General features: G+C 32.8%; 1 protein-coding gene across 7 annotated transcripts in view; it reads right to left on the bottom strand.

Annotated features, from left to right (window-relative positions):
• Nucleotides 1-24,364, bottom strand: part of LOC114335024 (prominin-like protein) — a 210,949-nt gene that overhangs the window by 76,632 nt on the left and 109,953 nt on the right. For 6 of the 7 annotated variants that reach the window (XM_050654098.1, XM_050654095.1, XM_050654106.1 and 3 more), the window contains one exon: nt 21,538-21,968. In XM_050654098.1, coding sequence (XP_050510055.1) covers nt 21,538-21,871 — 334 coding nt within the window. In that variant the 5' untranslated portion in view covers nt 21,872-21,968. Of the gene's footprint in view, nt 1-21,537; nt 21,969-23,512; nt 23,530-24,364 lie in introns of those variants that run through there. The other variant, XM_050654103.1, reaches the window with a different exon arrangement.

Here is a 24,364-nt window from a genome sequence, read left to right as displayed (position 1 = left end):
AGAATGTGATTTCTTCATTATTCTCTAGTTCGATATTGGATAACTCAGCTTCTATGGGTAGGTATTTAGTTTTCTCCACATTGATTTCCAAGCCCCACTGTTCATATACATCCTTTAGTTTTCGCCATATACTCTATAGGCTATTGATTATATACTATAGAAAGGAACTACAACGTTAACGGGGTTTTATTATTTCATATGGTCAATGAATCTCTATATATGAAAAAACCGCGGAGTGCTACCATTTAAATGGGTGCGTTTTTGAGAAATGGGTGAATTAGTCCCTGGGCACAGGTTACATTAGGGTGAGTTCTATGCACTTTTGGTAGAAACACGTCTACATAAAAATTGTTCCTGGTTAAATTTCCAATCTAAATATAACTTTTTAAAGTCAAAGATACCTTTTTTTACAAAAGTATATTCAAAAGAAAAAGCACAAAGAAACCCAAAAGAAAGAAATTTTGTTTTTTGTCCCATAACTTTTGTCCACGGGGATATAGGTATAGACATTGCTTCACAGAAAAATTTTTTACATATTTTCTCTTTAATACGATGTTTAGTAGAGATCATTAAGATTTACAGTTTTGGAAATATGATTTTTCAAAGTTCGCCACTCACAGCAATTTTGGGCAATTTTCCTTGTTATTTCGCAAATATTGTTCTGTAACTTTTTTCTACGCAACTTTAGGCATATGCAATGGTACATGTAAGAGGAATAGAAATCAATTACCTTTAAAATGTTCTACTGTATAATGTTGTACGATTTCTTTTAAAGAGGTTATCTTTTTCAAGATTTTACACTTTTAACGAGTTTTTATATTTTTTACGATTATTTTTTAAATTTCCCATTATAACTTTTTTTTTCTATATTTAGGTATATCTTATATAATAATAAAAAAAGCTTATTCTGTTTACTTTAAAATGGTGTATTATAAAAAATTCTAGGATTATTTTTGAGTAAGATATGCTTTGTCAAAATGTAATAAGTACTTGCAATGATTTTTGATTTTAGGATTATTTTTTAAATTTCTCATTATAACTTTTTTATGTGATTGTGTGTTATGATTGAATCTTATTTTTTATAAGTAATACTTTCGATCCACTTGACTCGGCCGGGCAAACTTCAAAATATGGATTAATTCCAATATTTACTGTCAAAGCTCCTGCACCACAAGCTTTGCTTGAAAAAAATAGCATGTAAATGTACCAAAGGATGTACAAAAAACTGCGGTTGTAGGAAGGTAGGAATTAGTTGATCTGCAAAGGGTGCATGTGCATGGGTACTAATTGTGGGAACTCTAAGATAACTGAGGTGTCAGAGGAAGATATTGAAGCTAATGCTAACGAAGAGATGAACTTTGATTTTGAATTTTTTTTAAATGTCAACGTTTAAATAATTTTAATTAAAGTGATGTTTTGTAAGACTAATGTTTATGTAATTTTTGTAAAAGAAATAATTTTAAATAATACAGGTAAAAAATATCAAAGAATCACTCGGTTTCCATTATTTAAATATAGATGATACACCATTTTAAAGAACAGAAAGCCCTCTTTATTGAGCAATATTAAGTATATTCATGTACAAGAAAAAAAGGTATAATGAGAAATTTAAAAAGTAATCCTAAAATCAAAAATCGTTGCAAGTACTTATTACATTTTGAAAAATAATATCTTATTCAAAAATAATCCTAAATGTAGAAGAAAAAAAGTTGTGAGAAATTTCAAAAATAATCGTAAAAAATGTAAAAAATAATATTTTTTTTATATTAGGTATTATATAATATATAATATAATATTATATAATATATAATATATTATAAAATAATATTATTTTATTTTTATATTATATTATAAAAAATCGTTAAAAGTATAGAACTTTGAAAAACCATAATCTCTTTTAAAAAAGTCGTACAACGTTATACAGTAGACCATTTTAAAGGTAATTGATTGCTATTTCTATTACGTGTAACATTGCATATACCTAAAGTTACGTAGAAAAAAGTTACAGAACAATATTTGCGAAATAACAAGGAAAAATGCCCAAAATTGCTGTGAGTGGCGAACTTTGAAAAATCGTATTTCGAAAACTATAAATCCTAATTACCTCTACTAAACAACATTTTAAAGAAGAAATATGTAGTTTTTTTTCTGTAAAACAATATCTATAACTATATCCTCGTGGACAAAAGTTATGGGACATAAAACAAAATTTCTTTCTTTTGGGTTTCTTTGTGCTTTTTCTTTTGAATATATTTTTGTAAAAAAAAGTATTACTGACTTTGAAAAGTGATATTTAGAAAGGAAATTTAACCAGGAACAATTTTTATGTAGGTATGTTTGTACCAAAAGTGCATAGAACTCACCCTAATCTAACCTGTGCCCAGGGACTAATTCACCCATTTCTCAAAAACGCACCCCTTTAAATGGTAGCACTCCGCGGTTTTTTTATACATAGATGTCCATTGAACATATAAAATAATAAAACCCCGTTAACGTTGTAGTTCCTTTTAGCTATCTTATTTTGAATATAATCAATAGCCTACTAGACTTTAGATCGTCTTTATCTTTAGCTATGATGACTTGGTCATCAGCAAATTGTGAGGTATATAAACAAACCTCTCCGAGGTCTATACCCATACCGCGACATTTACGTCTCTACTGGTTTAGTGCGTTTGCAACATATACCTTGAACAAAGTTGGTGAAATAAAGCAGCCCTGGCGCAGACCCTTGTTAACGATTAACTTTTTAGATAGTGTGTTGCCAATTTTTACTTGTCATGTAGAATTTTCATATAGACTTTTTAAGGCTTTGATCAGAGTGTAGCTAATGTTAGTTTCTTGTAGTGATTTCCACAATTTGGTCAAAGGAACGCTGTCGTATGCTTTACGAAGGTCAACAAATATGATACAACAAAACAGCATACTTCGGCCATATAATTAGAGGACATAAATACCATCTACTTCGCCTTATAATACAAGGAAAAGTGGAGGGAAAGAGATAGATTGGTCGAAAGAAACTTTCATGGTTGCGTAATATTAGACAATGGCACAGTATAAAGATGGACAGTAAAACCACTTCTCTGTCGGCACTTTGAACTCAAGAAGTAATACCGGCAGTACGCAATTGATAATTCACCAGTGGTGGATACGGGTTTTCCGTGTGAAAACCCGTACGTTTCTATGCGACTAGCAATGCGAGAGTGGGGCAAAAGCGACTGGGAACATTGCGCGGCCGCCATGCGCGACTACAGATTCTACTTCCAATTTTTCGGAGAGTGGTTCTACAGTCCCTCTTTATACTGTGACAATGGTGTGGTTCCACAGTAGAAGAATTATTTCGCGTAGCAGCCAATAGAAAAAGGTTCCAGGCACTTGTAAACATGATAAGGGTCAACGGCTTAACCCTTAACTACAGATATCCGGTATTTTTTACCGGTGGGCATTCCCAAAATGCGGATTTCTTGCTAACCTCACCACGTACAAGTTCATGAGTCTCTGTACCTCTCGGGCAGTTTGTATAATAGTGCTAGTCAAAGCGTGTAGCGTGTATTATCAATATTTTCTTTTGTAGCACACATCAAAAATCTTAACCGGTAAAAATTACCGGATGTCTGTTTCAAGTAAGTATTTTTATGCGGGTACTATATTTGTAAATGTGAAATGTTTATATTATTTTTTTGTGTTTTTAGGGAAAAAGTAAAGAAATGGACTGTGGTAGTCATCCTGGACCTTCAATGAAGGTTAAATTTGAAGATAAAAATTTTGATGCAACTTTGCAAAAATGGAATTGCCATTTAAGCCTGTGACAATTTTACGCCTTGCAGATTTTTTCTCATGGATCTAAAAATTTTCGTAAATGCTATTTTATGTTTCCTTTGTGATTAGATACATATATGTTACGTTTATGTGTTAAAAAAAGTCTAAATTTCTGGTCTAATAGATTATTCTTTAAAAATCTTGTATTACAGATATTATTAAAATCACTCATTTTACCATTTTTCTCATATCTAGAGACTCCAGAAAAACACACAATGCATATTTTTTTGTTTTTTATTATTAACTTTATATTTTGACTCTATTTTAGAATGACCGGTAAAAAATATCGGGGATCTGTTGTTACGTGGTAATAATGGGATGTCTGTAGTTAAGGGTTAATATGGACACGCCGCCTAAAGAAGAAGAAGAAGAATCATTTTCATAAACTGCATTGGTATTTTCTCAATACATAATTAAAGTATCCTATAAATCGACCGACCTAATCTACAAAAAGAGATTATCTATTGCAACCATTTCCTCATTTTTCTTTCTTCAAAAAACTTTATACTATCTCACATAAAATCGCCTTCGTATACTCGTATATTTATTTCCAGTTCAGTGAAGCAGTTAGTACAAGTATGCCCTGCAGTATTTTCAAATTCGCTACAGTCGATCGCCATGATTAGACACACTGTGACTTTTTAAATATTATTGTAGGTTAGTAGGACCGCTTTGGCTTTCTGCTGTTCCATTCAACTGTAAAAGCGCAGTTATCACCGGATAAATTAATGGTATAGAAGTAATTTTACTTGCCATCGTGTCTGCCTACGAATATTCGTATAGCATAAACGATCGTCATCTTAAGTTTTTGACTGAGGGAGATGAGGACAATGGATGATTGAGTAATTGATATATTCGACCCAACAGGACTGGATTCACAATGATTAAACATTTTGTCCAATTTCTTTAAAGATATTTGCCAATTACCGATGCAAACATTACTACAAACGGGTATTAGGTATTCTTTATTACATTAATAGAAAACCACCTAAAAACCATGATATATACAGGGTGATTCATTAAAAATGTCCAATCTCTGAGTTGTAGATTCAAGACAACAAAATATGATGATTTTGCCCAACATATGCTTTTATAAAATATGGCATTTTAACGGTAAAATCGTCCGTAATAACGTCCGTTCTTTAACGGTAAAATATTGCAAAACCTCTAAATTTTAAAGAACCGCTTGGATTGACATGAAAATTGGCATACACATAACTAACAAGTCAAAGAAAAAAAGTGATATTGTGCCGATATGTGCTTTTGCCCTGGGGGTGCTTTTCACCCCCTCTTGGGGGTGAAAATATATTCGTTCAAAGTCCGGAAATTGATAAACTGACTAATTTTAAGTAACTTTTGTTCTTTAGAGTTTTTTCACTAAGTCAATACTTTTCGAGTTATTTGCCAGTGAATATGTTCATTTTTTTCAAAAAAAAAAAACACACTTTTAGACGGGTTTTTGCGAATAACTCAAATAGTACGTATTTTGTCGAAAAAACATTTGTAGCAAAAATATATCCTATAAAAATTAAAAAAAAAATGGTGTATATATCACGTTTCTATACCTAGTAGAAGCAGAGTTATAGCTAATGAAAAATAGGATCATATTCGTCAAATTCCAAATGGAATACTTTAACGTGAAATAACCAAAACTGTAGCACATTTCGGGGAAAACTCATTACAACTTATTTAAAGTGTTTAAAAAAAGCTTCATTTTTGTTTTATAAAAAAAAATTCTAGCATCAGAAGTACATAAACAAGTTACACTCAAAATAAAGTTAGTCTCTTTTTTTTGGTAAAAATATCGGTAAAATCACCCCCTAATTAGTATCTCAAATGAACTTAATCGTTACGACTTCACAAGTTTCTTGACCCGTGTATGTATTGTTTATATGATCTGTAAGTTTCATCGGTTCAAAGTCCTTATTTTTGAAAGGGCTGTAGTTAAAAGGGGTTGAACGAGTTACTCATCACGAATGTATGCAAATTTAGAAACACCAAATCTCAATCAAATTTTGTCTAACAGAAAAACAAAAAAATACATGATATTCAGAAAAGTAATGCTGACTTTTTTTGTTTTTCGAGATTTTTGGTATCTCTAACAAGTTTTAAGTTATTTTGAAAAAAAAGCATATTTTTCAAAATTAAAATTTTTAAAAATTTTACTTTAAAACCAATTTTTTTTTTAAAATAAGCACTTTGAATCGATGAAACTTACAGATCATATAAACACAACATAAGCAAAATAATTTGTGGAGCGGTAACAATTAATTTCATTTAAGTTGTTAATTAGGGGGTGGTCTTCCCGATTTTTTTTGCCAAAACAAAAGCGACCAACTTTATTTTGAACGTAACTTGCTTAAATTGAATGCTAGAAACTTTTTATAAAAACAGAAATAAATCTTTTTTTAAACACTTTAAAAAAGTTCTAATGGGTTTTCCCCAAAAAGTTTTGAATTTTTTGGATATTTCACTTCGAAGTATTCTATTTGAAATTTTTTGAATATGAATCTATTTTTCATTCGCTATAACTCTGGTTTTACGAGGTCCACAGACCTAACGCGTACACCATTTTTTTTACTTTTTCACAGGCTATATTTTTGCTAAGAACGTTTTTTCGATAAAATACTTACTTTTTGAGTTATTTGCGAAAAACCGTCTAAAAATGTAGTTATTTTGTTTGTAAAATGAACATATTCACTCGCAAATAACTCGAAAAGTGTTGACTTGGCGAAAAAGCTCTATAGAACAAAAGTTACTTAAAATTAGTCAGTTTATCCATTTCCGGACTTATTTTAGACTTATATTTTTTCACCCCCAAGAGGGGGTGAGAGTCACCCCCAGGGTAAAAGCACACATCGGCACAGTATCACTTTTTTTTGTTTGACATGTAAGCTATGCGTATGCCAAATTTCATGTCAATCCAAGCAGTTCTTTAAAATTTAGAGCAAAAACCGTGAAAGAATGGACTATTTATTTTTCAACCAGGACGTGTATCGTCAACCTGGTCCTCTTTTCCTTAGACTTTCCCTTGTATAACCAATGACCTCAACTCATATTTTTCATTGCTCATTGCTCATTTTTATTTCCTTCATAGTGTTGAGTATTTCTTTTTCATTTTTCAACTTTCTCAATGTTTCCGTGTTCTTTACGTGTTGTGTCCATTTTTTCCACATTCTTCGATAACACCATATCTCAAAGCTGGCAAGTATTTTTACAGTTGCGTCCGTAATTGTCCAAACTTCAATTCCATAAATTCCATTCATATTCCATACTTTCCATTCATATTCCACTTTTGTTTAACCTGTATATTAACGACATCGTCACCTGCTTCTCTAACACTTCTGCTCTCTTATTCGCTGATGATCTTAAATGTTATCAAATCATTAATAATCAAGATGATGCAATATCATTGCAATCAAATTTAGATAATTTAGCCAACTGGTGTCTTGATAATGGGATGGATTTGAATGTCAACAAGTGTCACATTATCCGGTTTTGTCGGAATCATCATTTATCAGTATTTAATTATACCTTAAATGATCAATTATTGGATACAGTAGACTCAATTAAAGATTTAGGTGTTATTCTTGATTCCTCTCTGAGCTTTAGCCATCACATCAACAATATTACTCAAAGATCCATGAAAATGCTTGGCTTTGTTAAAAGGACAACTCGTGATTTCACGAACGTGTTCGCTATTAAAATGCTCTATTGTTCTTTAGTCAGGACGCACCTTGACTACTGTTCTCCAGTTTGGTCTCCACATTATTTACACCTCAAGAACAAACTTGATAGTGTTCAACATAATTTTCTTAGATATATTGGGTTCAAAAAACACATCAATTATAATTATACAGATATGGAACGATTTTTGAATATCTCTTCTCTGGATGTCCGTAGGAAGCGTAAAGATCTTACAGTATTGTTTAATATTATCAATGGCATATATTACTGCCCTGAACTCCTTGCTAAAATATTGTTGTTTGTTCCACCACGATCAACAAGACAAATTCAAACCTTTCATATTTCTTTTCATAGATATAATTACTCATATTTTACTTTTGTTCCTAGAACACTGAGACTTGCTAACTCCCTAGGTGACCTTTTACTTTTTGGTAACTCTGTTGATGTTTTTAAGAACCATTTAACCAAATTAAATATTTAGCAATGTCATAACCTTGTTATTTGTTAGTAATTAATGTTTTGTAATTATTTTACTTTGTCATGTCTTTTTAAATGTTTTGTACTCTCTCATTTTATTCTTATATATTCAACACTGTAATTATCAATATCTTATTAATGTATTACCGAATTGGGCTTGCCCGTATAAATAAATAAATAAATAAATAAATACTTTCTATAAAGCTTGTCCTTTAACGTAAAGTGTTTCGTCTTCAATCTTGTTCTTACTGACAATCATGATTTTTGTTTTTTTTTGTGTTCAGAGCAATTTCATACCTCTCGCAATACAGCGTAGTGCGATCAACCAAAATATGCAGCTCTTCTCTGCTGTCCGCAGGAGTACCTATTGTATCGTACCAAATAACCCTTATCTATTATTTTTATCACATTTTCTGTCGTAATTTAATTATTTTTTGTAAACTAATGCCATCATCTTCTGCCAAATTGAAAAATCCCAAGGATTGAAATCAGAACTTCTTGGTGGCCAAGTAAATTCACTTCCACGACCAATCCATCGATGTGAAAAATGTTGATTTAAGTATTGATAAACATCTAAACATCTAAAGAATAATGTGGTGCCCCGTCTTGCAAAAACCACATATGTTTTGTCTTAAGGCGAGAAGTAGATTATCTAGTTAATCGTGTGAATATTCTTGAAGTAAATTAATATAAATACAGAGGTCCAAATGCTTTGATTTACTAAACACAACCAAGTGTAACAAGTGCCCTCTTTTAGAAATTCTAAAAATTAGAGTCTAACTTAGCACTCCTCTTGCCAAAAAAAAACGTAAAATTGTCAATTTTTAAATCGAAATTGTGAAAACGTAAAATTATTGCGAAAATTAAAATCCATATTTATTTAAACTTTAAGAGGATCGGTACGTATTTTCGGCTGCAATGCTATTTAAATGGGGATTCATTTTCTTCGAATCCTGAGAAAACTAATAAGTATTTTTGAAAAATTTAAACGCAGAATGAAAGATTACGTTATTAGCGAGGGCCGAAAGTCCCTGAGAACTTCTATAATGTTTATTTTAATAAGTTACAGGGGTGAAAAACTAAGAGAAAATTTAGTGTCATTTTTAATTTCAAATATCTCATTCAAAATAAACTTTTTATTTATTCTAAGGGACTTTCGGTCCTCGGTAATAATTTAGTCTTTCATTCTGCGTTTAAATTTTTCAAAAATATTTATTGGTGTTTTCATGATTCGAAAAAAATGAACACAATGCCGTGGTAATATTTTCCAAATCTATCTTTGTCTTACAACGCACTCAGCCGAATATAATATTGTCAGTCAGACACTGACAATCAGTGGCCATTTTAAATATTTGACATTGCATCGAGAATATTTTGAAATATTGATTAAATATTATTGATATATAGTGTATTTGATAAATAATTGATTTAAGACATGAACTTAATAAAAAGTTATTTATTGTGTATTATTTGTGGAAGATCCAAGCAGAGAATACATCAAGATAATATATTCTGTGATCCAAGTATTTTGTTATTAAAGATGTTCAAAATTGTAAGCGTTCCATAACAATATATTATTAAAAAATCACTTTAACACTTTTCCTCTTTTCTCGATTGAGTATTAGTCTTTGTTGTACAAGTAAATTATTACAATCACGGAATACATAGTTAGTGAAAAAATTATCACATTTATTAACTGAATTAATAATTTGCACTTATAAAAATAACAGTTATCCAAGAACATTCAAAAGCCATCTCATTAAATTAATGATGACATATTCAAGTAGAATGAGATTCTAGTAATGTTTACATATCCATACCAGTGTGAATTTTACTACACGTAATTTGCCGTGTAAAGACTGATAAAGTAGGGATACACGTAAAATATTTGCGAATTATGTACCCATAGCCTTAAGGTGATACAGTAGCGATCAACAGGTAGCAAAAACGCGTTCCAAGATTGCGGCTGTAATTTTGAATATTCTTTCGAGATATTTGGCACACGTATTCGTAATATAATAAAGAATAGCGGTACAGAGCCCAATTTGAAAAATATATTAACATGTGGAAATTACTCTGTAATTAAATACAATATTAAAAAAACGAGCCTGTACCGCCATTAAAAAGAACAAAAAAATACAATTTCTTCAAATAAACTTCTTTATCCGATGCCTACATATTGTGTCATTTTGGAACTACTAATGAAATAAAAAATTTTAGTAGTTCCAAAATGACACAAAATCTAGGCATCGGATAAAAAAGTTTATTTGAAGAAAGTGTATTTTCTTGTTCTTCTTAATGGCGGTACAGGCTCGTTTTTTTAATATTGTATTTAATTACAGAGTAATCTCCACATATTACTATATTTTTCAAATTGGGCTCTGTACCGCCATTCTTTATTATATTACGAATACGTGTGCCAAATATCTCGAAAAAATATTCAAAATTACAGCCGCAATCTTGGAACGCGTTTTCGCTACCTGTTGATCGCTACTGTTTCCTCTTAAACAACGGGTATCTCGAAAAAAAAAACAATATTTGTATAAAGCATGTGGACAAAAAACATCATATTTTGAGGCTATAATCTACAACTCCGTACATTTTGTTTACATCCAAATAGTTTGTTAATCTGTTCGATCAGTATAACCGAGCCCTTTGCAAATCAGTAAGATTACAAATAAACCTTGCAAGAGTTTGATTAATCTTGACCTTCGCTTCGACGTGTGCTCCAAACGCGATATGTTTCAATTGTTTTTGCAGGATATGGATATTTAATTTATCGTAAGCGTGCGATTTGATAAGCTATAGGGGATGTTTCTTAAAACAACGGAAATAAATAGTAGTTACACGACATAAAATTAAACTTATCAGATTTGGTCAACATCTGAAAATTAATAATTTTATCATCTGTATACGAACTTAGTAATACCTGCTTCTTTTTCTTCACATCAGATCTGAATAAGATGATAATCCGAACTATGCAGCAAGTTTTGGAGCCACTAGGCCTCTACTTTTTTCATTAATGTTGCGGTCATTGTCCACACCTTCATTCCATATAACAAAGCCGAAAATGCATAAAATTTGAGAAGTCTGCTTTTGTGAGGTAGGGTGAGGCTGTTACGAGCTGAAAATTTACTTCATGCTAGTGAACGACGCTCTTGCTTTTTCTATTCTTATACGTATCTCCTTTGCTTGATCCCAACTTGAATTAACTGCTGTTCTTAAGTAGATGTACGAATCTACATGTTCAATTCTTTGATTGCTTAATATCTTGTTCTAAGTAGGTATAGGATTTTTCATCAATTGTCATTTCTCTCATGCTTCTGTCATATGTTGTATAATCTGTGTATACCATTAGCATACACGGATTATACGACATATGACAGAAGCTCGAAACAAATGACTGTGAATAAAAAGCCCTATTACTCGCTGTTGGGTTTTACTTACTAACATACATTTGGTTTTTGTAATGTTCAGTTTGAGTCCGTACCGTGCATTTGTTCTATGAAGTATCTTACCCATCAGGCAAACTCAGCTCCTCCATTCTACTCGCGAGAACCACAGTGTCGTCAGCATACTTTATGTTATTAATTATTTCTCCATTTATTTTTATGACCTCTGTTCTTTCCTCTAGCGCAGCCTTAATTACGTTTTAAGAGTATATGTTAACAAGAATAGGAGACAAGATATAACCCTGCCGTACACCTCTTCTGATCTCAATTTTATTGGTCAATGTAAATCCTACTTTCACTTTGGCTGTTTCACCCCAATAGAGACTCACTATTGTTCGAATGTCTCTGTAGTCGATTCCAATCTTATGGATTACTTCAATTATCTGTTCGTGCTTTACATTATCGAATGCTTTTGCGTAGTCTATACAGCATATATGCACATCTTTCTTCATATCTCTGCGTATGAATGAATACCTGTCGACTACAATGTGCTTCTCTTGTGCCAACAGCATTACGAAACCTAAACTGCAAATCTCCAATGTTATTCTCACATGTTTTGCTTAAACACTACGTAACACTACGTAGAATAAAATAATGTCTAAACTAAATAGAATTTTCAATATTAAAAAATATCTCGTGGAAAAATCGCCGAACCAACAACATTTTTTACATCTCCAACCTCCCGATACGTTCCTGTCTCATCTGGTGCAATTGCTGCGATGAAAATATCCCGATTAGAATAAAAGTAATGATCATTGTGCCAATAAAAACACTCGGACAAATTGCAGCCGCTTTGTACACTAACCCACATCGATCGAATTAATTGATGAATCGCTCGTGAGAGAAAGTACAACACGTTTTAAATAACGACACAGATTTATGTAACCAAATTATACAATGTTTTCGACTCATTGAATATCTTATTATCAATTAGTTTATATCTAGGAATTTTACGAGTCTCTCCTTAAGGATCCTTAAGGAGAGATTACTCGTAGTAAAGTCTACGAGAGTATCCATTTAAGGAGAGATTCTTAGCATTCCTAGATACAAACCACATTCTTGCCAGTAGTCTAGGCACCAGAGGGGCAGAGGGATCATCCTGTCCTTCCTCAATTCTGACATTGATTATAGACACGGATAATGTGTCTATAATCAATGTCCGTGTCTATAATCAATGATTCTGATGAACAAACTCAACGGTTTCTTATGGCTTTTTGGCTGCTGATTACGAATTTCGAGGGTGAATTTCGATCCGAGTGGTCAAAAAATTGATATAAACATATTTCATTGTTTATAATCCTCTGACTCATAAACTAAAAGAGATAAAAAAACATTTCAAATAAAATTTGTTCCTTAATAAAAAACGAAGAAAAAAACGTTTACTAAACTTAAATCCAACAATTAGAACTCAAGATGCTGTAAAATTAGTGCACAATGCAAAATAAGTCTTTTTTGAAGCTTTATCGATCGTAACTCGGCTTCTACGAACTCAAATGAGCCTTAGAAGATCTCATTTTAAAGCTTAATTAAGAGGCTTCCAAGAAAAGTTTGTTCGAAGTTATAATTTTCTTAAAAAAATGTACATTAATTTGTTTATAAGGGTTTCAAGCAAATTTGAGCTATAAACATTTATACTTTAATTAACAATAATGATAGAAGAACTCAAAAGGAACAATTTGAGCTTATGAAAATGTTCGTAAGTTTATTTTTGGCAAAGATATCGATATTTTAATGGCTATGAGACGCAAGATCGGCTCACAGTCAAGTAAGTGACGAAATTCGTAGTTAAAATATCGATATCTTGGCCAAAAATAAACTTACGAACATTTTCATAAGCTCAAATTGTTCCTTTTGAGTTCTTCTATCATTATTGTTAATTAAAGTATAAATGTTTATAGCTCAAATTTGCTTGAAACCCTTATAAACAAATGAAGATAAAGTAATTTAACAAAAGGACATCGCACACATCTTATGGAAAATATAATGTCACTAAAATTCAATAAAACTTACATGAATAGATTCGTTTCAATGTAACGGTCACTTATTATCATTGCGCCAACTCTGAATTTTCAGTAATAAGAGCAGGAATTGATATAAATTAATCTGAAATCAAATGGGTAGGTACATAAGTTAGAGAGAGAAAAAATATTTTAAGATATCCAAATTATCGGGACTTCATAAATCTTTTAAGATTATTAAGCCTCTTACCTTGTAAATCATAAATGACAGCGCACTCAGTGGCGTAACTAAGGCCAATGCAACCAATGCGGTGCATTGGGGCGCAGGCCTTAGGGGGGCGCAAAAAACTGATATTCTGGAAAAATTTTAGCAAAAAAATATGTTGAAGAAAAAGTCCCTGTAGCTTCCCGAAAATAAAAAATGTAAAAAAAATATTCGTGGTATTTTATTCCGTGCACTCACTTCCGTTCAGTCACAACAGAATGTTGGTGACTCTTTTGTTTACTATTATCGTTATCTTTTCTCCTCGGCGCGACGATGCACATCTGTGTTTATGGCTTTCTCATCACAACTGCTTTTGTTTATTTATCGTTGTTAGCTACAAAGATATTCAGGTAAATTATTTTAGTATTATTTTAGTAACTAGGACAACGTGCCCCTGTCATGTGTCAGTCCTTGTTGTAAGATCGTAATGTTCAGTAGCTTTATTTATTACATAAAAATACAAAACAAATTTTGTCGGTGTATTTGTTATACAATTGAAATAAGTGGACCGTTTATTTGTGCGTTTTAGTGTGAACAAAATGAACGGAAATAAAAGACGGGGGGGGGGGGAGGGTGGAGAATAAGTCTTGGAATAGGGGCGCACGAGGAATACTTGCATTGGGGCGCAGGTCAGACTAGTTACGCCACTGAGCGCACTTCCAGTGACGCACCGTAAAACAAGGGTATTTAACGCACTAATGAGAATTTAACAGAATTTTATTTAATTAACACTATTGAATTACGACTTAAATTGCATTCTACTGTGTTTTAACATTATCGATCAATTAAAAGAAAATTAGGCAAATCGTTTGCTTTAGAAAGAATCAAAAGTTTTTGTCACTAGTCAACTTTATCTGGTAATTATTGTAAACTAGTAATTATTATAAAGGGTCGTTACGTTCCGCCAATTGGTTAGTTTTTGTCGAACTGTTGTTCTACTATTAACTATTTTAATTAGTGAAAATGCAGTGTTATATTTGTGATGTTCGAGTTCGTGCTAGAGGTTTTCGTCGAGTTGAGAACTTAGATAATCTTCCACCAAGATTTCAGGAGATTGCATTGGGTCGCCGCATGAACAACAATCTACCGGAAGCCAATTTTGATATTGGGATTGTGATTCACATAAACTGCTACAGATACATCATTGAAGAAATTGAACAAGGTAATGATGATAATGTGAATGCTTGTAGATTCACGTGTGTATTACAAAGAAATAATTTATGTTTTGTATGTGATAGAGCTAGAAATCTTGAACGTTTGTCATTAGAAGCTAGAGTAGATATCTACATGAAACGAGAGATTTTTGTAGGAAAGGGTGCTTTATGTTGCAGTGATCACATAAATGATGACAGTATGTTAGATCATAATAAAATAGAGAATTTGCGTGGTAATATGCGTAATGTTAACTTAAGTCCGAAAGAAGTTTCAGAGCGGTTTCAAGCGTTACGTCTGACAGCAATTGAAAATACTACTAATCGTTTCGAGACAGACACGGGTATTCAAGAGGACGACTTCAAAGCATTGACAAACTTAAGCAAAAATAATTTTCAAGATCTTTATACTTATTGCGATGAGGTCGTAGTTTATGATAGAACTAGAGTTATTGCTAAAATGGATTTAATTACATTTCTTATGAAATTAAAATACAATTTAAGTGACGATTTATTAAAAATTTTGTGCTCATATTCTAGCAGATCCAACGTTAGTCTGACAATAACTGCAGTACGTACAAGTCTGTGTCAACGATTTGTTAGAGAAAATCTGGGTTTAGAAGCAATTGGTCGCCAAGAATTTATTAGAACCCATGTTACAGATTTTGCTAACTCTTTGTACAATCCGAATCCTGACAATCCTCAAGCCATTATTTACATAGATGGAACCTATATCAAAATTCCCAAATCGTCTAATTTTCGAAGTCTTCGCCAAACTTACTGTCTACATAAGGGTTATCATTTAATCAAACCTGTTTTAATAGTCGGACCTGACGGATATATTTTGGACGTACAAGGCCCCTATTTTTCTGATTCAAGAAATAACGATGCTGCAGTTTTACAACATCACCTTGAAGATGAGGAACAAGACGAAGTAAATAACTTGCGTAACTGGCTGCAACCAAATGATATTGTAATTGTAGATAGAGGCTATCGTGATTCTATTCATTTATTAAATTATTTAGGCCTAGAATGTCATATGCCACCACTTCTACCAAGAGGACAAAGACAGTTGTCTACTGAAGATGCTAATAAAGCGTGATTAATTACTAAAACAAGATGGATAGTTGAAGCTCGGAATGGACATTTAAAAAGTATTTTTAAATTGTTTTGTGGATTAATACCGGTCCATCATGTGCCTAATATTAGAATGTTTTTAAAAATTGGGTGCAGTTTAATTAATAAATATTTTCCACCTATTCAAATGCAAGGTGCAACTGCAGAATTGGCAGAAACAATGCAGGAATTGGCTGCATATGAAAATGTCGTAAAAGCTCGTGTTGAAGTTGACCGTTTGGACTTACAACGTATTCAAGACGATGCATGGGTGAATTTAGATGAACTTATTTTACCAGAATTTCCCATTTTGTCGTTACAACAGATTAGAGATTTGACTATTGGAATCTACCAAGTAAAACTTGCACCCAGTTACATTCAAGATAAATTACAGAGAGAAAACATTGAACATTTTACATTTCAAGCACTTTTAGAAGAACAGGGTCTTCTTAGAGCTCGTATTTACTCTAGATTTCGTCAGGCGACTAAACATCAATTATGGATAGCTTTTCAACCACTCCATCTAGAAAATGACGGTGACAATATACCAATCGACGGCTACTACTGCACTTGCAAAACTGGTGCACGAACTGTTGGATGCTGTGCTCATGTTGCAAGTGTATTATGGTATCTAGGGTATGCAAGGCATGACGCAAATGTAAGGTATCCATCAACACAGTTATTACATTCTGTCTTAGACGCTCCTAATAGAGACGTGCATTTGAATCAGTAATTATTGACTTTTGAATACCACAACTTGGTTTTTAATTTTTTTATATATATTTTTAATAATTAATGACAACATGGATTAGGCCTAATGGGGAAACCATGCAAAAAAAACGCGCCTTGCATTTTACCTCAATGGTGGTGGGGAAATGAATGCATTATTTAATCGAAATTAGTTACAGATTTTATGTATACTTACCATACATAAATATTAAAAAATGATTAGTATTGCACAACATTTACAAAGACGAACCACTCACTAATGAATGCATTATTTAATCGAAATTAGTTACAGATTTTATGTATACTTACCATACATAAATAATAAAAAATTGATTAGTATTCCACAACATTTAAACAGGCGAACCACTCACCATTGATAATTTTTAACGAACGCCTATGTAATAATTAAATATTTGGTGAGAAGTAGGAAAGTATAAATAGTTTCACTAATCCGCTTTTAGGACCCGCTGGGTTTAAGCTGCTTTGAATAGCACCCTGAGTAATAGTAATTGTAACTGACATTTTTATGAACTCCCAAAATATGATTTTGATAAACTTTAATTTCAATTTGCGCCGTAATGAATCATAATTAAGAGTTGGCGCAATGATAAGATTTGACCGTTAATTTAAAACGAATCTATTCGTATAAATTTTATTGAATTTGAGTGACATTATATTTTCCATAAGATGTGTGCGATGTCCTTTGTTTGAAAGCCTATTAATTAAGCTTTAAAATGATATCTTTTAAGGCTCATTTGCATTCGTAGAAGACGAGTTACGATCGATAAAGCTTCGAAAAATACTTATTTTGCACTTTGTAATTTGTAATGTGCATTAATTTTACAATATCTTGAGTTCTAATTGTTAGATTTAAGTTTAATAAATTTTTTTTCTTCGTTTTTCATTAGGGAACAAATTTTATTTGAAACATTTTTTTATCTCCTTTAGTTTAGAAGCCAGAGCCTTATCAACAATTAAATTATTTATAACAATTTTTTGACCACTCGGATCGATATCCACCCTCGAAATTAGTAATCAACAGCCAAAAATCCACAAGAAACCGTTAAGTTTGTCCATCAGAATTGAAAAGGACCCGTGACCTCTATTTAGCGCCTTAGACTACAGATTTCAATATGGATTTAGAGCTGAAAATTCCACAAACAACGCATTGATTAAAGCAGCCACTTTCATCTCCCAAGCTATCAATGAGCAACACAGATATGCAGTAGGCACATTCCTTGATGTCAAAAAGGCTTTCGATCAGGTCTGGCACTAGGACTGCTGATATGCCGACGATACTGCCCTTCTTACTGCTGGCACTGCATATGGTAAGCGGGACGCACCCTTCTGGGTGCTATGTGAAGAATATAGAACGATCAGCTTGATGAACCATGTTTTAAAAGTCTTCTTTCGAGTGATACATGGACGTGTCTATAAAAAAACTAGACGATAGAATAACAGAAGACCAACTCGGATTTAGAAAAGGATTTGACTCTACACTATAGAGGAATTATTTACTAAACAAAAACTCATAGAATGGTGTCGATATGTCAACTGTGACGTATTTATATCTCTAATTAAGTTTGAGAAAGCTTTCGACAAAATACAACACAGGCTTGCAAACATATCACAGGCTTGCAAACATATCACGGAACAAAGAAAGAGATGATCAGGATGTGAGAATCATTATAAAATACCGAAATCAGAAAGCCATAATACGAGTAGATCAACAAAAATCTAATACGTATAATATGAAGAGGAGTACGACAAGAACTTGTACTATCCCCTCTGCTTTTTAATATGTGCTTAGAAGAGATGTCTAAAGGCACTATAAGACACAAATGAAGGCGTATCCATCAACACTAGTGAATAATCTCAGATTTGCAGACGATACAATATCCCTTGCAAGAAAGCACTAAACAGAAGGAGAAGACCAAGTGACTAAAACAAACATATATGCAGTTTGTCTGAATGAAACAATATGGAGAAATAAAAATATCAGGAAATAAATGAAAAGCAGAACTTACAAAACAGTCATTAGATAAATGACATACGCGACAGAAACACGACCTGACACAGAGAAGACAATTTTTTTTTTATTATCTCCCTTTATTGACAATCAGATATAAAACAAACATCTATAAGTCAATTTGTTTGTCTTACATTAAATTAATTATTGTAAATGTGGTGAAGTGGAGAGGTAAACATCCAGCGATGTTTCCTCAGTTACCTCTTAGGTCGCATGGCCAGCTTCTTCTATTGTGGACAGGTTGCAGTAGTGGATAAAGTAATGGATTAGGATGGTCTTCTAGTTTGTTGTGGTGTTTTCTGTTGTTTTCTCGGATGACTTCGGTTACATATGGAATTTTTAGATTAGTGTGTAGAGTTTGGTTTGATACATACCATGGTGCATTAACTATTGCTCGAAGTATCTTGGGTTGCGCTCTCTGAATAATCACGGTATTGGATTTGCTAGCACAGCCCCACAGTTCAATGCCGTAAGTCCAGATTGGCTTTATCACTGCTTTTTTATATTAGCAATTTGTTTTCTATTGAAAGCTGGGATTTTCTTCCCATGAGCCAGTAAAGTTCTTTGGTTTTTAGGTCAAGTTGCATTCTTTTCTTTGTTATATGGTGTTTCCAGTTGAGTTTATTGTCAAAGTGTAGCCTTAGATATTTGACTTGATTACTTTGTGGTATTTTTATTTGATTGATGGTTATCGGTGGGCAGGTTCCAGTTCGGAGAGTAAATGTTATATGGGATGATTTTGTTTCGTTTACTTCCACTTCTTCAACCATATTTCAAGTGAGTTTAGATGCTCTTGGAGATTTTGTGTTGCTGTAACAGGATCGTCATGCTTGGCAAAAATAGCAGTGTCATCTGCAAATGTCCCGATGGTTGTTTTATCATTTGTAGGCAAGTCATATGTATACAGTATGTACAATAATGGCCCTAGTATGCTCCCTTGTGGTACGCCAGAGTGAATAGGTTGTATTCTGAGACTTCTTCATTAAATTTTACTTTAAACTGCCGTTCGTGTAGGTAGGCTTTCAGTAGGTTGTAGTAACTTGCTGGGAGAATTCTTTTTATTTTGCATAACAAGCCTGGATGCCAGACTTTGTCAAAAGCCTGATTGATGTCTATAAAAGCTGCTGTGCATTATTGCTGGTTTTATTTGCAAGTTTTGAAGTGACTGGTTGATGGCGTTGACTATTCGATGGCATTGTTGTATTGTTTGGGTCCGGTCCTATACCTACTATACACGTGTGATATACCTGTACTGGAAAACAACACAGTTGCCACCTTTGCTGATGATACAGCTATTCAAGCAGTAGGGACGACAAGTGAAGAGGCGACCAACAAGGTCCAAATAGCAGTTAACCAAATATATAAGTGGACACAAAAATGGAGAATCAGGCTAAATGAAGCTAAATCTGTCCATGTTAATTTCACCAACAAAAAAATACAATATATACCAATTATAATCAGCAATATCCAAGTACCATATGCAGATACTGCTAAGTATTTGGGTATAACATTAGATGCAAAACTACGCTGGAAGGTGCACGTTAAGAAAAAAAGGGAAGAACTAAATATAAGATATAAAAAAATGTATTGGCTAATTGGAAGAAACTCCACACTGTCGATGCATAATAAGTTACTAATTTACAAACAAATATTGAGACCTGTATGGACTTATGGATGCCCACTATGGGGGTGTACTAGACCAAGTAATATAACAGTAATACAAAGATTCCAGAACAAAATACTAAGAAATATTGTAGATGCTCCTTGGTATGTTACAAACAGTGATCTCCATAAGGACCTAGGAATGGAAACTGTGGAAATAATCATCAAGAAGATGGCAGGAAGTCACGAGCAACGACTTCACATGCACGAGAATATTGAGGCAATCCAGCTCCTCGATACTACTGGGCAAGTTAGAAGACTGAAGAGGACAAAACCTTATGAACTAGTGTAAGTGATAGGTGATAGTGAAAAGCAGAGCATAGTGCTTGTGCGCGTTAGTGTGTATGCTAGAATAGTGCACTATCTTGTTAGGTTAGATAAGAGACGCTATAGGGCAAGCTCTTAATTTTAAGGAACAGTAATAATTTAGGTTAGATTAAAATTGCTCATTGGTCAAGTATGACCAGATTGTAATTGTAATAATCATCATCGTAGTGATGATTATGGAAAAAAAAAAAAAAAAAAAAATTGTTGTATTGTTGAATGACTTTGTCGAAATCCGAACTGATGATCTGGGATCCAATTTTGTGGATTTATTTCTGCATTTATTCTGTTTAGGATAATTCTTTCAAGCAATTTGGGGATTGTTGGTAATAAGCTGATAGGCCTATATGATGAGACATCAAGAGGGTTTTGCCAGGCTTTGGTATCATAATTATTTGTCCAATTTTGAGTGCTTTGGGCCAGTAGTCACATTTGAGTATTGAATATGTGCAGTAGTTTAACTATGCCCTTTTTGGGTATTTCTTTTAACATTTTTGGGGTTATCAGATCTTCACCCGGTGCCTTCTTTGAGTTTAGGGTGGCAATTACGTCTCTAATTTCTTTTGGAGTAAATGGTTTTATTCGGTCCTGTATCTGTAGTGGTTTTTCTAATATTTGGTTCGCTTCTGGTACTTGGTCGTCATTTAGTGGAGTAAAAACTTCTGCTAAATACTCGGCGCAAAAAGGTCAGCCTTTTCTTTATCACTTTTTGCCCATGGTCCTGGTGCTGTTGAATTTTTACGTATTGGAGGTAATGCTGTTATTATGGCTTTCTCTTACTTTTTATGGGGACAACAAATATAGTAGTAAGGACGGCGAAAAACGGTTCCCCAATAGAAAGACAATCAAAAAATTTATTAAAGAAACTTACCTTTCATCAGCACATCCTGCGGCAAAATCCAGTTCATGAACTGCGTGGTTAAATTATACAAACCACTCATGCCTTTGGGGTTGAACTTGGTACCTCCTGATAGATACTTATGAGTATCTATAAAATCTGTATAGTTCGGCAGAACGCTCTTAAGGTCATCCAGAACAACCTTCATGTTGCTTTTGATCGTATCCAAGCTATTGGAGAATCCCCCTCCGCCGCTGGACAAACCGATGGCCAAACAGAGCACCAGGATCGTCAGAGAAAAACTGACGATGTTGGTGGACAATCTGCTTGTGTTCGGTGCTAGAGGTTTCATTTTGGAACGAACCATTTTTGATTTTTGGAAATTGAAAGGTATCTGGTTCACAAGTGGGTCATTTTGTTTTGGAGTGGTTGATCAGTCGATGGGTTGGAGCAGTTGGAAGCACCTGTAACAAAACAAAATATATCAGTAACATCAGGCTAAGAATGTAGATAGAGAATGAAGATTAAAATGCAAATCATGACACTGACATATGACAATTGAAGTCTAAAAATGACGTTAATTCTCAATCTACAGGGTGTTTCTAATATTGAACGGATTGAACGCCTTAATCATATCGGAAACGGCTTACACGATTTTTATAGATTTTGGTGTGTAAGGCTCTTGTGATATATACAGAGTGAGTCTGTAATTTGGAATAAATTCAATATCTCAAATATTAATCGTTTTTTTGAAAAATGCCCGTCAATTAGTATTTCAAATTGTCCTTTTTGACATACAATAATAATGTTTACAGGGTGTCCCAATTTAGAGATATAAAGATATATAAATTCAGTTTTATTTGATTATTTGTTATTCATAACTTTGTTATTTTCTATTATCTTGTAAATGGTAGGGAATAAAAATTTGAAATTTTGCAGTTATATATAACTTTACACACCCTATCAAAATGACAGTGTTGCCATTTAAGAAAATCAATGATGACGTCATATCTCTAAATTGGACACCCTGTATACATTACTATTGTATGTCAAAAATGACAATTTGAAATACTAATCGACGGGTCTGAGCATTTTTCAAAAAAACAATTAGTATTTGAATTCTTGAATTTATTCCAAATTACAGACTCACTCTGTATACACCGTTATTAGGCGTCAACGCCCTTCGGTAGGGCGTCTTACTCGTCTTTGTCTGGGGACCCAAAAGTCAGAATTGCAGCTCTTCCTTTATTTAACTGAAATATTATACAGTGAGGACGTTTGAGTTGGAATAAATTCATTATCTCGAGAATGAACGAATTTGTAGAAAAATTCTGAAGCAGATCGATTTTTGTTTTTAGATTATGACTTTTTGGCATATATATCATACGAGTGACGTCATCCATCTGGGCGTGATGACGTAATCGATTATTTTTCTAAATGAGAGTAGGGGTTGTGTGATAGCTCGTTTGAAAGGTTATTAAATTCTCTATCCAGTAATATAAACATTAACACAATTATTTATACAAGGTGTACAAAACACATTTTTTGAATTAAATTAATTTACACAAAAAGAAGAATGTAAGTAATTTATTTAATTCAAAATACGTTTTACTTCTGTCAGGAAAACAGGTAATGTTTATTTCACAAATAAACATTGCTTTTCACTTAAATTCAATGTTCAAACTGCTAAGAGACAGGTGGGTGGCAGTTTTAACATTGAATTTAAGCGAAAAACAATGTTTATTTGTTAAATAAACATTTCTTTCTGTTTTCTGACAGCACTTAAATGTATTTTGGAATAAATGGATTACATACATTCTTCTATTTTCTCAATTAATTTAATTTAAAAAAAATTTTGGAGACCCTGTATAAACAATTATGTTAACGTTTATATTACTGAATAGAGAATTAATAAAAAAATTATCAATTAAGTCATCACGCCCAGATGGATGACGTCACCAATATGATATATACGCCAAAAAGTCATAATTTAAAAACAAAAATTGACCTGTCTCACGATTTCTCTCCAAATTCGCCTCTTCTCAAGATAATGAATTTATTCCAACTCAAACGTCCTCACTGTAAATAAAAAAGCAAATAAAGTTTATTGATAAATAAAAACTTTATTGATTTATAAAACCAAATAAACAATAAATGCAAATAAACCGTAAACTGTCACTGTCATTGAAAATTATAAATGTCAAAATTCATAAGTTGTCAAAGACGTTCCGTATTGTTTATTCTTGTTTAACTTATTGTGAGTTCTATGGAAAAAAGGCTTAATTCTGCGATACTAGTTTCTGTGAGTTAAAAAGAGACCTAGTGTAAAAAGTAATTCGTAATAATTTCATGTATGGAAAAGATAGCGTGGAAGAACTATATCAGCAACACTTGTTTCCATTATCTTTCCAAGTATCTATCCACACGTGTAAAACCAGAAAAATCAAGATAAAAATAGTTGCCGCACCCTGAACTACGCCGTGGCATTTAAATTGATTAGGTATATTGCAACGCGCCATTGTAATCAGTAAATTGTATTCCAGGAAAATAACAAACAGAAAACAACATTCTCAGAACATTATTAGCCAATTAATTAATATAGATTGGATTATTTGTACAGTGAGGACGTTTAGGTTGGAACCGTTTAGGTTTAGATGAACCTTTAAAAGCGTATATTGTTTATACTATACACTTCGGAATTACTTTCGATCTCAAGGGTTTTTGGCATCGCTAATTACGAATCTGACATTATTTTTTCTGAAAAACAAAATGGCGGAACCAACATGGCGGAGATAAATTGAAAATATCAATCGAAACGCATTTTTTTTGTCAAATTTGGTATTTTAAGGTCGCTGATTAC

Source organism: Diabrotica virgifera, chromosome 1 (genome assembly GCF_917563875.1).
Source record: "Diabrotica virgifera virgifera chromosome 1, PGI_DIABVI_V3a".
Lineage (NCBI taxonomy): Eukaryota > Metazoa > Arthropoda > Insecta > Coleoptera > Chrysomelidae > Diabrotica > Diabrotica virgifera.
Note: the sequence above shows the minus strand (reverse complement) of the source record. Positions and strands in the feature narration are given on the sequence as shown.